Raw genomic sequence first — 16,802 nt, 5'->3', positions numbered from 1 at the left:
CTGAGGGGAAAGGCAGCTTCAGCCCTGCTCAGGTGTCACCTCAGGGGACAGGTACCCGCCATGTAACGGGAACCTTCCCACACAGCCTGTGTGAGGAGCCAGCACCCGATTTAAAACAAACAAACAATAAACCTGAACATGCCACCAGTTTTGCAATTAGAGCATCTCTCGAGGCTCAGGAAGCATCAATTATTCAAACCAAGGCTTTAGGAAAGCTTTTACGCGAGCTGCCACAAGAGCTCACCCTGCCTGGCTCTGGCTGCCCATGGGAGGCAGAGCCTGTGTGGGGCTGGGGCTGTCCCCCTCGCCTCCATGCAGCCCCGGCTGCTGCTTACTGCTGGCAAGTGCTCCCCGGTCTCCTAAAATACTTGCTGCAATACATGGGGGAAGCAGCACCCTGCAGTTTGGGTCCTACAAACTGGGGGAAAACATCCATCAGACGCCAGGTCCCTCCTTCGAGCCCTGATAAGCGAGAGGGGAGCGTTCAGTTCAGTCAGGCGTGGTCTCCTCTCCTTCTGGGAAGGTAAATACTGTTATCAGCATGGAGAAGAAAAGGTAACCCTGAGCGTCACAGAGGTCAGATCAGCAGTAACACGCAGGCTCCCAGATATGTGCTGGGGAATTAAGAGAAATCAGCGGGTTTGCTATCACATTTGAAGTCGCTGGCCAACAGCTCTGACAGAGCATGCTTAGAGAGATCCCTCTGAATAGCAGTCACTACCTGGGACAAATACTTTCAGTAATTAAGGGCACTGACTTCAAGCCCAAGCATCCACAGGGGGGCTTAAGCTGCTTCCAACTTGCCTGCTTTTACTCAGGTTTTCATTAGGCACCAGCCTCAATCAAAGCTTTCTCCCCAGCCCAGGGGCTGCGATGAGAAGGTACGACACCGACAGCCACCTTCTGGCTGGTTTTGTGCTGCACGCAGTTCAGCGCTGGTGTACAACCCCAGGGTACGCTCCGGTATCAACCCACATCCTGGTACCAGGCTTTGGTTTCAGTCATTTCTTCAGATGCTTCCCTGTAACAGAGCAAGCCACGCCAATAAAAAATCATGCTTCAAAATAAACCCGTCAGCCCCAAACTGCTCCCCGGCACGAGCAGGGTCAGCAGCTGAAGCACTGCAGCAATTGCCTCTCGCTGCCGTCTGCTAGCACACCAGGGAGGCACAACTCCATCAGTCCTTCGTCAGCGTCTCACTGCCCTGCGAGGACTTCTGCATCTTCCTGAAGGTGACGCTGAGTTCTGCAAAGAGCAGCCTCCCAGCTCTGCAGGGAATAAACCTCGTGCCTGAGCTCCTCGGCAGATGAAGGGAAAGAGAAGGGCTGCGTTTGGGGAAAAACATAATGAGGGGCAGCGCTGTTCGTGTGAGAGCAGCCGTTCTTCCATTTTTATAGGAATAAGGAAAGTGTTCTCTGCTTCTCTATCAACCTGTGCTGATTTGCTGTTGCTGGAAATAGAAACCTGCCTGGTACAATTCAGGGAGAAAGAAGAGCTTTTAATATACCAGGAATTCTGCTTTAAAAGCCCAAACTAAAGCACTGAAATCTGCCTTGCTCTCCGTCTCCCAGTGAAAACCAGCCGTGCTGGTGCGGTTGCACAGAGCACAGCCCTCTTCACCAGCTCAAGAGGGGTGTGTGTGTGTGTGGAGGGGGGGGGAAGAAAATAAATAAGGCTGATTTATGTGGCTGGCCTTGTCCCTAAACAGTTCATTTCTGAAGGATTAACAAAACAGACTGCGTTAGCTCCGGTGGCCAAGCGCGTGCTGGCGGAAAACAGAATTCACTTGTTCAGGCTCCAGCTGGAGACCAGCAGCCAAAGGCTCCGAGCTCAGCATCACAAAGCGGCGGCGGCCCCGCAGCACCAGCCCAGCTGCCGCGCGGTGGCACTGCTCCTCCAGCATCGGGGCGAGGCGGCGACGACGCGGGCTGCAGCAGCCATGGGAATAATGAAAGGCTGATTCTCGTCTTCCCCTGCAAGCTTGCTGCATTATTAAAAGGTAGCAGAAAAGCGTCGTCAAGCATCTGCACGATGCTGTGCCCAATTCCGGGAGGGAGAGGAGGGCCCCCCATCCCCCTTTTCCTGCAGGGTGTGCCATTCATCCGCATTTCTCCAGCAGCGTTTCATTTGCGACAAGAACACTCAGGTTAAATTTTGCAGTACCCAATTACAACTGAAAATTATTTCAAGCATGACGATAGGGAAAGACAGGTTATGAAACCAGAGTACGCTCTCGCTTCTGCAGAAACCGCGCTGCCTAGGTAACTCGCACACTGTGCGGTACGTTTTCTGTGTCTGATTTGGTATTCAAGGAGCTTCAATTAGTCGGTTCTTCTTCCCTCCTAGTTGCAAACTGTCACAGAGATCTCCTGATGCACAAAACCACCTTGTACTCTCCAGCTTGCGTACAAATCAAATGCGATTCCACCACCCTTTTGTGTAGCATCTCTTGTAAGACGCTCATTTAAAAAACAAACAAAGCCAGGCTTCACTTATTTTCCTCCCATTTCTGTCATTACACAGTCTGCTTTCTATCTCTCTCTCAGACAGGTTAGAGATGGCCCGTACCTATTTCTGCAATACTGATTGAAAAGACAGGCCCCATCCATGTTTTTAAGCACCGTTGAAGTCGAGGATCAGCTGTTTGGGTCCAGAGCTCAGTGACCTTTTTGGTGTGGCCCTTAGGCCAGTTTACATAGTGCCTAACTCAACACATGGCTCTCTCCAGGCTCCTTAAGGGAGAGCAAAGTTATTTTTTGCTCTTTTAAGCTCTGTGTTCTGAATGGTTTCTCTCATGGGCTGCAATTCAATCCACAGCCCAGCCTCCTGGGAGCAAGACAGAGCACACGAGCAGCCACTGCTGGTATCCAGGCAGGCCAACGAGCTGCTTTAAAAGACAGTGACGAAGGGAGAAAAACGGGAACAAAACTGCATTTGTGACAAAGCAAAAGCAAGCTGGTGCACCAGCTGCTGTAGGCTAAGGACACGGATACGGAGGCTGCAAAGAGAAGGAGAGTATGTGAGGAGTTAATACATGTGGGAGGGTACAAGGAACCAATACCAGCCTAGCACATACCAGGAAAATGTGTTGTTTACTTAAAAACCTAGTGCACTGCAGAAGTGCTCAATAGCAGCAGATCTATCGCTCAATGCTGCCCCCAGCAGCAACCGTTTCCAACAGATGGTATATTTTTCAATACCGAGGTTCTTTCAAGTATCAGCTCTATATGCCTTTGGAAGGCAACAGGGGGAAAAAAACAAAACAAAACAAAACAACAACAACCCAAACCAGCAACAACAAAACAAGCAATTCTGAGAAATTCGAACTTATTCACAAGATTTAAAAAAAGAACCAAGACCACTCTTACAGTATAAACACGCCAATTCATTCATTTTTACTGATGGTTGCATTAATGAATCTCATTCTCGTGAAAAAAAGGGAATAAAGGAAAAAAAATTAAGAAAATAGCTATTTATAGAAAACAAAAAAAAGGGCTCAAAACAGAAAAGAATCTGTGCTGATGCTTTTGATGAGCAGTCCGATGGCATTGAACATTACCTGTGCAAGCAGGCATGCTTGAAAACCTGTCTGTACTGTAGCTTCAGTTCCACAATCCAGGATTTCTTTTATTTGTTGGAAAAAAAAAGAGCCTAATAGTTTCATACTGTATTTATTTAATAACTAAAATTCACAAATAAAAAGATACTTGCAAAGTCCTTTAGTTGTGTCATCCCATCCTCCTCCACTCTACTGCTTTCAGACCCATATGCATAAAAAATGGGCTTGGATTTTTAATTTTAACTGTTATATGATTGGTCGTTGGAGCTGAAGCACCAATGGAGAAGATGCTTTATGGAGATGAGGGTACACCCCCTTGCCTTCCCACACACATTTTGGAGGAACATAGGAGATGTACCAGTGCCTGGACTCCTCTGCTCCCATTTCCCCCACCCAGAGCATTCCTTTCATTTTATATTTCCTCTGTTAAGTGACTGACTGTAGCCTCCTTTTTCCCCCTTTCTGTCCTTGCGGGACTGCATACACGTTGGACATTGTTCATTTCTTACTCCGCCAGGCTTTGAGCCAGTGTCAAGTAGGTCCTGTTACAGCTCAGTGCTAGTTGTTTTTTAATGGGTCTTTTCATTTCAGGTAGGTTTGTGTGTCGATTCAGAAGGCTTGCTTATTTTCTTCCTTGTTTATATCTGACAAGCTGCTGGATAAGGCTATTCATACTCCAGGAACTGTTTGTGATAGAACAGCAAATATCTGCAAGAAAGCAGAGGTACAGTTTCAGCTTTCTGCTGTGCATCATAGCAGATTAGTATTTCCATTGATGCAATTGTGAAAAATGAGGACTATTAATTTTGTTTTTCTTTTCAATTTGAAGCAATTCCAGGGACATGCCAGCTCCCTACAGTAACCATGGAAGAGAAGGAGGGAAGCCAGCTGAAATAATTTTACCAGTAACTCACAGGGAACAGAACATTTGTCCATCAAGCAGTCAAACCCCTCTTGTTGTACAACCTCCTTAGAACCTGGAAGCTCTGCAAGATTGGGCTGTGTTGATGTCCAGACAGGCAGCATCCATTTAACACTACCATGACACAAAACACAACTGTGGTGGCTTTAGGATGCAACTGTTGCTTTAGACTCGTATGACCACAGCATCAGACATTTAGGATTACTGCAAACTGTCTGCCATTTACTGACAGAAACAAAATGAAGAACCAGGCACATGGGTGAAAACTCGTGTGTCCCAATCAAATACAGCTCATGTGTCTAATGTCTCAATCTGTACTCAAATCTGGTGTTTTAACAAGATGAAATTCTTCCTGTCCTTAATTACTGTGTGTGTACTGCTACATAACAGAGCCCAGCTCTCAAGCAGTTACGTGTAGAGGGAAGCAGAGTGATCTCTACGTACCCTTTACACACCACACACTGACAGGGTCATTGCATGACTCTGTTAAAAAGCTTCAGCATAATTTTTAGACTTTCCAATTATTATTTTTTCCTTTTCCAGTCCTACAGAGCTTCCCTCACACAACGCAGATCTACTCAGTGCCAGATTTAATCTGAACCAAGGAAAATGGATCAGAGATCAAACTAGCCTTTACTGAGATGGATGTGCAGCAGTTGTGTTGCATATCCTCTCCTCCTTGCATATGGCAGTTTCTTCTCCAACATACCCCATCCCAGGTCCAAAGCTAGCCAGTTGTTACTGAAGAAAAGCTTATTTCTTCTGCTGACCTCAAAGCACGAGTTACTCAAATCATTTAACACTAAAATTCAGGTATCATAGGAAATTTTGCACTTCCCAGTTGAAGTTCAAAAAAGGAAAAGATGGCAAAATCTGTTTTAAAAATTGCAAGCTGAACATCTGTGCCTGCAGAAATCAATGGAAATGTCATGAATAATTAAAACAAAAACAAAGCAGGCTTATCTTTCCACAGTTGAAAATGCCAAAACGAAGACTTCAGTTTTTAAGTTACCTTATTCTTGAAATATATACCAATCCCCAGTGCTTCCCTCAAATGAGGAACACCAAGATGCTTCCCTTGCAAACTACTGCTCTGCGCTCCCACTGCTTGTCTAATGCAAACATCTGAAATCATGATGTCAACCTGAAATCAATTTAAAGACATGAACTAAGAAACAGCTCATGTTCTATGCCTGCCTCCCATATAGCCTTGCAACTGCCTCGTACTATTTTCTTAATGGCTTTTCCTCAAATCTGTTACACTCACAATAACCCAAAGGTTACGCAAAGATCAGAGTGTGTCAAGGAGATGAATACTCAAACAGCCCTGCTCCTACACTGGGTGACCGTAACACTTTGGTTTTCAGATTCCCCTCCGTTAGCAAGCCAGAGTTTGGAGCACCAGTTACAAACACTGCTGATGATCCCTTGTCCTTCCCCTTTTCTTCCTTAATCCAATTCACTACTACAAATCAACACTCTGAAGCACCGACACATACATGGAGAACCATTACATATTCGAAGAGAGTAACTAAGTCTTCTCAGAGGTTATAGGGGCTTTCACCTGTAAGTAAGAAAAACCCAAAGGACTTTTTTTTTTTCCTTCTCCCTTTTCAGTTCGTAACTTACCCTTCACTGTCTAGTACATCCTTAATGCTAGCCTTGGTGATAATGGCATCATCACACTTGAACCACTGGTCCTTGTGCTGCCGGATGAAGCTGGTATAGTGCCCGCTCTCCAAGGTTCCCTGGTGATTAACTACTGCAAACAAGGAATACCTGGTACAGAAGAGAGTTAATCAATACGTGGATCAAAAGGGGAAAAATAAATGACATTTTAAAGAGGCAAAAGCTTGTGTTCATAAGCACATACAGAAACGGTAAGGGATCAGATCCATCAATAAAACACCAGCTCTTAACACTGACTGGAAATGGGGCACCCTTGCCCAGGGAAAAAGAACCACATTTTTCTTTCCCTGGCTTGTCATTACTGCAACATTCCAGTCTGATGACAGCCATCAGCTTCACCAATACTAGCTACCGAAGATTTTTCTTCTAAAATAGATCGATCTTGATGCATTCCTGCAGAGGACCACTATTATCTAGTCTGACCTCCTATTTCCCTCTAGTCAACTAGCTACTCTGGTGAACCAGAAAAAAAGCATTTTGGGGCTGGGGAAGGAGGTAATCTAAAGTATAGCTAATCTTAACTATTTCCAGCGATAAACTGCTGTACTGAGTAATTGTCCTTAATCTGGAAAGTCTGTACTTATTTTGAAATGCCGAATATTTTCAGCCTCAACTTCCAGCTTTTGGATGTCGCTGTGAATTTATTTTCTAACCTGAAAACGACCTGACATCTCTGCTGTAAAGAAAGGTACTGATATACTAAGTTAGCTTCAACTTTTTTTTTTTCTTTAACAGGAAAGACTGAAGTCCTTTTTTTGTTCAAAGGTAAGATTTTGTTCCCAGTTATATTTGCGGCTCATTTTGTAATGTTCTCCAATCTTTGCCTGTTTTTAAAATGGTATCCTCCAACCTGGATGCAAACACAGCTACCCCATGGTAAAATAATCTCTCTAATCTCCCTTGATATTGTCCTACTTATCTTCAAAAACCACAGAGCTCTTTTGACACAGTGGTGCCACAACAAGGCTCTTAATTCAGCTGACTGTCTACAGAGCCACACGTGTTAAAGTCACCCTCTTCCTGGGTGGAAATCTTATTAGGCTGGACAAGACTTCAGTCCTAGATGCAGGATTCTAGGACTGCCCCAACTGTTTACTGGCATCCAGCACACTAAGCAACTCAGACATCTCTGCTGTTACCTAATTACCTCATCTTTTTCTGCATTAACAGCTACTTCAACCTATGTTGCGTGCAAACCTCAACAGTGATCGATTTTGTTTTCTTTTAGCTCTTTGCTAACAGTTATTAAACACTAGACCTCTCACGAGCCAATCCCTATAGGAGCACAGGTGGCACACCTGATTGCTATCTGCTTCTATGACAACTGCACCAAGACCTAGGTGGTTAGTTTTTCAATCTATTCTGTAATTCCAGTTTCTTAATGAAACTTTTAGTGCAAATGAAATGCCTTGAGGAATTTAAATGCACGACATTAGCATATGACTGCAGCAACCAAACTTGTAACCTTAATTAAAAAAGAAGTTTGTGTGACCATCTCTTTTTCCATAAAGCTCTGAATGTTAGTTTCAATGACTCTACTTTAAATTCTTGAGCAAGTCATGTGTCAGCCACTCTGTTATTCTGACTGCAATTCGTGCCTGACCAACAGACCCCACAATTACTGGGGTCATCTAACTGGGACTTACTTTCAATCCTCTGGAACCTCCTTTGCCATTGCAATAGAAATTTGATTATTTAAAGGAAACACCCACCCCTTTTAATACTGGACCCATAGCCTTTAATGTTGCCCACAGACCGATTGCTGGGGTTACCATCTTCAGGTTAGCAAGTGAGCTGCCACAGAACCATGAAAGGGTATGCAATCAGAGCAAACGAAGCTTTATTTTGCAACAGTTCAGACTTACTGTGCTGTCAAACACGGTAACGCACTTCGCGCTGCAGGATATACAGCAGCCTGTACATCTCCTTCTAGAAGCCAACTACCTTTCACAATAGGAGTCACGGAATGTACCACTTACTTATTATCATTGTTTAGACTATCCGTCGGCTGCTGGTATTGCCCGTTCATTCTGCTCTCTTTACTGCAACACACACACACACAAAAATCCAGTCACTTAAAGCAGTGGCTTCCCAAACCGAGGAAATAGGTTTTACACGACACAGCCTGTTAGCTGAATCCAGGTCCTAATTCAAAGGCACAATGCTGCTTAGCAGCAGAGAAGGGCTGCTGATTAGGATGCTAAAAGATGCTTTATTTGTTCTTGCAGCAGTGCTACATAGGAAGCAGCATTTCTCCAGCCGGTCAAGGCTTCGGAGCTGCAAATACAGATCTGTTTACGTCAGATGCCCTATCCAAAAAGCTTTAAAAAAGGTTAAGAAACGATTTGTATTTTAAACCTGCAAAAATATCTAATTACATCAATCCCTTATCCTCTGATGGGTCAATCATCCTGGCTCTGACTTGTAAATTCATTTTGTGTTTTGACAGTAGCAATAGGATTATGCTGTTGATTTCATAGGCGATGAAATTCAGATTACTGAGCTATGCCTCCTGATTATCCCATCTATATTCCATTATGCTTGATACCTTTCATCAGCAGAGCCTGTTCTATCCAGGGAGAATTCACCACAGAGAAACAGAAAAGTCTCAAATTCTCCAGAATAAACTGGAATAAACCATATATTCTTAATATAACACTATTTAACAGAGCTGCAGGGCTCTCCTTTCTCTACTGGCAGAAGCACCTACTTTTCTCCAGGGAGAAAAAAAAAATGTTTGAAATTACTTTTACAATTTTAGCCTCAAATAGAGCCCCTGTGTTAAGAGATGCCACGTTTTGGAGCTTTCTGTGTTGCTTCAAATACAAATTAAATCTGAATACCTTCTTGTATAGTTGAAGGGAATACCTGATAGATACTTGTTTAACTGAGCTGATCAAGTTCCTTTTTTAAAGGTACTTTTAATATAAGTGTTATGTGTTTCCCGAACCTGGGAGGTGGGAGAAGTCTTACTGTTTGTTTAAATGCCAAATAGAAATGCCGAATAGAGATTTTAACCTATTTTAACTTGGACTATTTGCTTTTCTGGAAGTGTTTTTTAAACAGAAGTTGAATGTACAAAACAAACAAAAAAAAAACAGTTTTGTATGTGCACAGGAATAGAGAGGAAGGAATTTTACAACCTCAGAATTACTAGGTTGGACACTAGTTTAATATCTAATCTGCCTACTAACACAAGATGACCCTGTGGGTGTGTATTCAGGCGATGCTCAAAGCACAGATCTTTAAAATCTGAAGGCACGATGGATCTGAATCTACAAGTTTAACATGCAACCAGAAACATAACACACATTAATAAAATAAAAAAATGTTTAAATATCAAGCCCTTTCTGACACACAAAACTCAATAGTGTATCTAAAATTAGTTTAGAAACGATGCACATCTCAAGGAGAAGCTTACAGGAGAAGTACCATTATACATACTGTTCTATAACCTTGATTCAAGGATGTTCCATGTTTCATGCTGCACATTTATGGAACTGGTAAACAGTTCTGTCCAGGTCTTTGGGGATTTTGAACTTGGTACACACCTGGAAGCCATGAATGGTGTCATGTCCAGCTCCAGCGGAAACGAGACATACGTAGTGATCTTTCGCCTCAGTTTGGCTGAGTGTTCAAACCGCTGGAGATAAAGTGGAAGAATTTTTGTTGTTTTTTTTTGAGATAGACAGAAAATTTAGCCTGTTATAAGTGTTCTAAGCTTAGGTACAATGACATGAAAGCATACTAGCAGTCAGCAGCTAGGGACACTCCCAGACTTTTTTTTCTGGGGGGGATCCCCAAGTAAACGATAAAACACAATTTCTACCAGGAAAATAAGTCACAATTTGTAGAGGAAAAATATAATATTCATTAGATTGTTTACCTTAGTACCTATCCACACAAATGTATTCCCAAATGATATTAAAATAATACATTAGACAGCACACACAGTCTTTAACTAGCCCCACATTCATTTGTACTGTGTAATATTTGAATGCAGGGCTGCTGCCTACACTAGCACACAGAACTGGTGACAGAGCTCTAGCTATCGGATTCACACACTTAATCCACCCATCCAATCATCTCAAATGACAGAAGTCAAGACTACACAGGAATACCAATTCAAATTAAGGCAAAAATGGAATATGATAATAAAAAAGCCTTGTCCCTTGGCCACAAGCAGCCTACAATACCCACCACCCTTTCTTCATCTTGTCAATCGAACATTTAATGGTAACAGGAACAAATAACAGAAAGAGATGAATGAGTTGCTATTTAAAGGCAGCTTCTCTCCCCATTTCTCAGAAATTCTGCTCTATTTACACTTCAAGTTAATTATTTTCCAATTGTGGTGCCATAACAATTCCCTAGCAACAGATCCAGACGTGAAAAGCTGAGACTTCTTTAATTCTTACCTTTTGTATTCCTTTTTTTTTTTTTTTTTTTTTTTACTTTAACTCATGAAATTGTATTTGCATTTTGGATGGATGGGACAACACAACCATTTAGGAAAAAAATCAAAATCAAAAATTCTTCAATCATTCTGCATAACACAAATATTGAACTGAGTGTAGCAGGGGGGGGTTTAGCGTATTCACATTGCCTTGTCCAAAGAGCAGAATCACCTACACATCTTGCCAACTGCTCTGCATTAAAAAAAAAAAAAAAAAAAAGCCAATGCCCTCAAACCTTTCTCCCTCTCTCTTAAATTAAAAAAAAAAAAAAAAAAGGCAACCAAGTCAGACATTCAGGAACATCCCACTGCAGATCACCTTGGTTAATACCCAAGGTATAACTGAGGAAATGCTGGCATATTTGGGGGTGAACATCTGAAGTCATGATCGTGCCAAACAGTCTTAAAAGGCCTCTAAGTTACAGGACTGGGAATTCTCTCTGCCTGTAAAATCCTTCTCTAGTAGAAAGCAGAACCAGCCCTTTCTCACGAATGCAGACCTTCCTATGGCACTCCATGCTTTCATGCCAAGACTTCATTTCATTAGCAAGCTTCTGTACAAGCCAGATTTTGAAAATAAACTTTGAAATTGCTGCCATGCTGGAAATGGAGCTGCTATGTCATTCAACAGTTCCAAACTACAATCATATATTGAATACAATACACGGCTTGCTCATTGAGACTGTGACACTGTGGTTGGACATTATTAGATTTTCCAGTATGAATGTACTGAACTAGCTTAGAGGACTACTGCAAAATAAACCAGAAAAACAACCTGTTTGCTACAGCAAAACTCCAGACTGTGACAAGTACAAGACAAAGGTCTACTTCCAAAACTATTAAAGTTATTTGGGTCTTTTGCCAACGTTCAAAACCTAGAAACCATGTAGGAATTAAATAACCAAAAGTAGCTTCTGGTGCAAAAGGTAGGAGTGTGAGTTCTTTCAATACACTGATTTCCCCACTGGAAAAGGAGAAGCAATGCAAGCCTTCACTGGTGCACAGCAGTGTAGGTTTCCAGTCACTGTGGCCACAGGTGAAGTGCTGCTATTCTTTAGGTAGTTTATGTGACACTAGTACCACCAGATACAGAGTTTCTTGAAGCACTGATCATAGTTAGAGCTGAGGACAGTGACCGTCTGTTGCTGCCTAGCAATGAGAGGACTGTCATTCTGACCCAGGAGACACTCGAAATATTAGAGGGCTGCATCTGTTCAAGCAGATCAAAGATGCAGTTAAGTTATAATGGTGGCTGCCTCCATAAAGGCCTGTGGCATCACTTTTCAAGGACCCTTTGCCTCTTGACACAGAATGACAGTCATCTTCTGTGATAGATGCCTGCTCTGCACCACAGTCACACTCTTTATATTTAAGACACAAGTCATACAGGACTAAACTATCTGAGGGCACCAACTCTGATGTAACTCCCACCACTGCACCTGGCACAATTTGGATTGGAAATGCTGAAAACTATCTTGAGCTAATTAGTTGGGAATATAAAAGAATCCTTTGCAACTGCTAACTTTTTTTATATCTTCCCTTCAACACAGAGCTTTTCTGTGGTATCCTTCCAGTAGAAATGAAGGGTAAAAATGTTACTGTGCAGTATGAGTAAATGTTATCGAAGATTGGTCTTTACAATCGTTCAGGTATTGTACTAACCTTCCATTTTGTTTCTAGATTCTTGTTAGGTTCCCAGAGACATACTGCAAAGCTACATTATATGTAATGTAATAATATCTTAATAGAAAATCTAGCTAGGCATGCAAGCTGTTCCTTATGTTAATTTATATCATAAAAGAACAGCCAGTGAAAGCCAGAAGATATGTCCAGGAATTTAGCTCATCCTCTCAAAGAGGAATGTATGTTCCCTGCTCTGTCTGCCCCCTGTGAACTTACTTTGAGATGAAAACAGGCCACAATGGGTAATTTCTTCATAGTGAGTTGTTTGGTAGATTCCTGGTAGCTATGGCAACCACTACATTTGATTTTGGCACTGCTTCCTAGATGTTCTGGCCTTGTAAACCTGAATTAAAAAATAAAAAACAAAAGGATGCACAACATGATCAGACTATTTTCCACACATGCTGAAACTGCTTCTTTCACTTTTCCTTGTGACTCACTGACACCACAAGAGAAGTTGCTCATGGCTTTTATGTCATAATTCAGAAAAAAATATCATAGTGTAAAGTGCTCTGGTTCAGACATCCAAACTGAACATTTATCATTGCTCTACTTGGGCACACTGCACTGAAGTGCATAAGTAACTGAGAAAGAAGCTAAATGTTTCCTCACCTCCTGGAACTGGACATCTTATTTTCAGACAAAGACAGTAGATTTTCAAACCCCAAAACACTGATATGGGAATTATGAAGCTGTACAACAGATTTCTGTGCCCAGTTGCACACTAGTCTGCAGGACACTCTTCTTGCTTGTAGCCTTCTAGGGCTAGGGTCAAAAGCTCAGATGACATGGAGAGAGACACTTGAGGTTTCGATGATATAAAATCACACTGCCTGGCAGCAGGCAGTGTAAAATTTATTTTCTTTTTGCATCACATGGCAGCTGGGTTTGACTGATTATTGTTAAGCCTACTGTTGCTCTGAAACTTCTACATCTTTCTCATTTTGTCTTATGCAAAAATCTAAAATATGTATGAAATGTTGTTTGTGGATAATGCCATGACAAAGCACCACTTACTCCCATTTCTCAATGCCACCTGTGGAAAACAGAATGAAGCCAAATTCTTTTTACCCCACCAAAATTGTATTTGTCTCAATTCATACCTTCGCAAGCAGTCTGTGAGAGTGGTGGTGCCTGATACATGGCTTTCCCCATTTACGACACTGCCATCACTCCCCGGACTCAGTGGCCAGAACGGGGTGGAAGAGCCTGGCAAATCCAAACTGATGTCCCAAAATGGGTCTATCGTTGTGGAAACGCCACTATGAAAAAGAAAGCAGTTTAATACATATTTAAAGGAAGTAAAATGAACAGATCTCTCATTTCAGAGTGCACACCAGATACTGTACTTTAAAGAACTATGGGATTTACATCGCCCCTAGAGGGCACTCAAAGATGACAAAAGAAATACAATTTGCTGAAGAGTGCCTTCCCACAACTGATTGTTTTTCTGCATATTTAAAAGCCATATGTTTTAGGTAATGTATTTGTTACAGTGAATGCAGAAATATGGTTGTTGAATACACTCTCCCACCTAGTGGAGTCCCGTGACTCCAAGTGAACCAGTTGGGCGTTGCTTGGAGATAGAGGTTCTGGTCATACTACCAGCTAACATCTACAATGAGAGCAACGTGCAGTCCAGCTAGTTCAGTAGGCTGGTCCTCTGCTCAGACATGGAAGACAGTGCTTAAAAGTACTTAAAAAGAGAGCCAAATATTTCTGCTACACAATACTGCAATGAATTAAGCATTGCAGTACTTATGAGAATCCCTTGCAACATTTGGAATTTGAGAGGCCAAAGAATAACTGCATCAAGAAGTACGTGTTCTTGATCAGATTTCTGTGCAAGACAGCTGAATATAAGTCATCAGCTAGACTATGGAGAAAGCTTCTCAAAATTTTATCTTGTACTGACTCAAATCCTTTTTCTTCTACTATTTACATATTAATGGAAACCTTAGTTTTGGGTTCTACTTTAGAAACATTTTCTGTTTGTGGTCATTATGCTTTTTTGTTGTTGAGTTCCCTCTTCCTCTAAAACTTGCGTCTTTGTCTCCAAGATTTCACTAAGCATACAATATTCTGCCTTGTTTCCATTTCCATTTGTGCAGATCTTGTGAATTTTCAAAACGAACTTGTTTTGTTAAAATTGCTTCGATGTTAATACAGTATCATTACACAACAAACTTTTTATTATGATATGATTCTGTGGCTCTACCAGGCAAAGAACATAATTTCGTATTTTTTCCTACAATGAATCTTCCGCAAGTCTCTCCAGAAAATTGAGAATAAAACCAAATTCAAATAAAGAGAGCACTATGGTCCATCTACAGGACACCGTGGCTAATTATAAAGAATGCAAGACCAAAAATCCCCCCACAAGAGCTCTAACTTCTGAACTGTGGCAACACCAAACATCTTGAAAGAGAAGTCAGCTTGCTCCAGTACACAGTAGAACAACAAATACAATTTTTCTTACTCTTGTAAGACATACACTTGCTGGTACCTGAGATTACATAACATCAGTCTATTTCAAACCTCTCCTGATGATACACAAGGGTCGTAACTGAAGGAAAATACGATTACGTATCAGAACTTTCCTCAAATGCAGTGGCAATTGCATACTTCCAAAACCAATGAGATCTGGGAAGTCTTTTTCTCACAAACTTGGAAAATAACAACCTTCTTCACAGTAGTAAGCAGTTTACATTCATAAGCCTGTGATGCTTTCCAAATAGCTTTTTTTTTTTTTCCTTTGGCCCATGTCTTAATATATGATGGTTAACTGGTAATTGATTGTATTTAGCTCATCTTGTCCTTAAAACAGTTGTTGTCTTGCAGGAATTTATTTTATTCAAGAAAGAAAAGACTCACAGCACTGTTGCAGTACAGAGTTCAGCTTCAAATCAGAGCACAGAATTAGAAACAAAGCACTTACTGGCAGACTTGACAGGTAACATCAGACTGCAGTCCGCCTGTGAAGATTTGGTCTATGATGCAGTTACAGTGGTTGGGGTTGTTGGCCTTCTTCCCATTATCATCACCTGGAGGAATGCAAACACAGACTGAGAAGTCAAAAATCTTCCTGGGGAATGGTGGTTTGTCTTGGACTGCCTCTCTGGTAACTCATTATAATGCACACTCATAAGCATACTCCACGTTCACAAAGACAATTCAGACAATCCTGAAAATGCTGTGCAAAGAAAAACAAGGAGCTTCTAGCAAAATACAGAAGAGAATCAGAAGGTGACCAAAGGCAATTAACTCTATCTATAGAGGTGAAGCTTTAGGCTGTAACGGCAGTCAACAACCCCCCTTTCCAAGCCATAGCCCTGCCTCCCTCTGCAGAGATTTACTTTGTACTTTGTGGTATGAAGATCAGCCCCTAAGATGAAGGAGCTGCCAAGGTGGTTAATGAAAATAACTATTTAAACTTCACTAAGAGGGCCGCCGTGCAACATTTGTATCTACACAAATGGCCAGCACTTCACCACAGAAGCACTAATTTCTGCTTAGGCAGAGCATTCAATAGCACATTATTTTCCTAAATGAACACAGAGGAAAAACGTCAGCAAATACTACTTTTTAATTTTAACACGGCAAACTTCTGAGACTACAGCAAGGGGAGGAGCTTTGTTAAGACCCATAAAGCTCCAGCCTGCTGCGTGCAGCCTGTTCTTCCAGCATTTACTGCCAGTTCAAGTTTTCACCAGTGAAAAAATGGAAGATGTCCTTATCAGGAGTGGGAAGGTGAGTGCTGTGTCTTCCCCCAGCTTCTTCACAGAGACACGGCAACCCTCTGACTTCCCACGGGGCACGAAGAACACGTACCTATCTCATTATACACTGTCACTGCGGGTCTCAGGAGTGCAGCGATTCATTTTTAGGATTTGAGTGCCAAGATTAGGCCAAGTCAGCTTTCTGAGACTAACCAGAGCATTACATAAATAACCAAAACCTTCTGGGCACAGTTCTCAGTGTTGAAGCACACTCCTTCCACTCCCCATAGGTAAAATAGGAATGATACGCTTTTCCTTTGATTTCTGCCACTTATGCTTTACTTCCTTAGGTAGGATAGATGCAATTAGTTTTGCTTTGTAAACAGAGATGCACACACAAGGTATTTACAGCAGCGGCTAATTATTTTGTAAAGCACATTTTCAGGTTTCTTCCAATATCCTGTAAAATAAAAACTGCTAAGACAATTAAATTTGGACAGTTTTCCTGGTATATTTAACTTAGTAGTAAATATTTCACTTTCAGAAATTAAATACTATGGTGCTGACTTCTCAAATCACAGTTATTACTCTAAAATAATTATTTTCTAGTCAAGTGTGTCAAAAAACACCAAAACAAACTCAAAAACACAGGACCAAAACAAAAAAACAACAACAATTTTCTCATAAGGTGCTCTTGCTGGAGTCTTCTTGCAGCAATATCAAGAAGGGATGAGATTTTTTCCAAAGCCTCAGAAGTTTGTAGAAGATGCTTTA

The 16,802-nt window shown here is 41.7% G+C and overlaps 1 protein-coding gene across 4 annotated transcripts in view; it reads right to left on the bottom strand.

Annotated features, from left to right (window-relative positions):
- Positions 1 to 3,235: 3,235 nt before the first annotated feature.
- USP22 (ubiquitin specific peptidase 22) overlaps positions 3,236 to 16,802 on the bottom strand; it is a 98,455-nt gene continuing 84,888 nt past the window's right edge. For 2 of the 4 annotated variants that reach the window (XM_084295651.1, XM_084295652.1), the window contains 7 exons: positions 15,248 to 15,353; positions 13,413 to 13,571; positions 12,526 to 12,652; positions 9,722 to 9,813; positions 8,150 to 8,212; positions 6,111 to 6,260; positions 3,236 to 4,267 (listed from right to left, as the gene is read on the bottom strand). In XM_084295651.1, the coding sequence (XP_084151777.1) occupies positions 4,225 to 4,267; positions 6,111 to 6,260; positions 8,150 to 8,212; positions 9,722 to 9,813; positions 12,526 to 12,652; positions 13,413 to 13,571; positions 15,248 to 15,353 (740 nt within the window). In that variant the 3' untranslated portion in view covers positions 3,236 to 4,224. Of the gene's footprint in view, positions 4,268 to 6,110; positions 6,261 to 8,035; positions 8,213 to 9,721; positions 9,814 to 12,525; positions 12,653 to 13,412; positions 13,572 to 15,247; positions 15,354 to 16,802 lie in introns of those variants that run through there. The other 2 variants (XM_084295653.1, XR_014618871.1) reach the window with 2 other exon arrangements.

Source organism: Netta rufina (assembly GCF_964035555.1).
Source record: "Netta rufina genome assembly, chromosome: 15".
NCBI classification, from domain to species: Eukaryota; Metazoa; Chordata; class Aves; order Anseriformes; family Anatidae; genus Netta; species Netta rufina.
The sequence above is the reverse complement of the archived record's forward strand: the minus strand, read 5'-3'. Positions and strand labels throughout refer to the sequence as shown.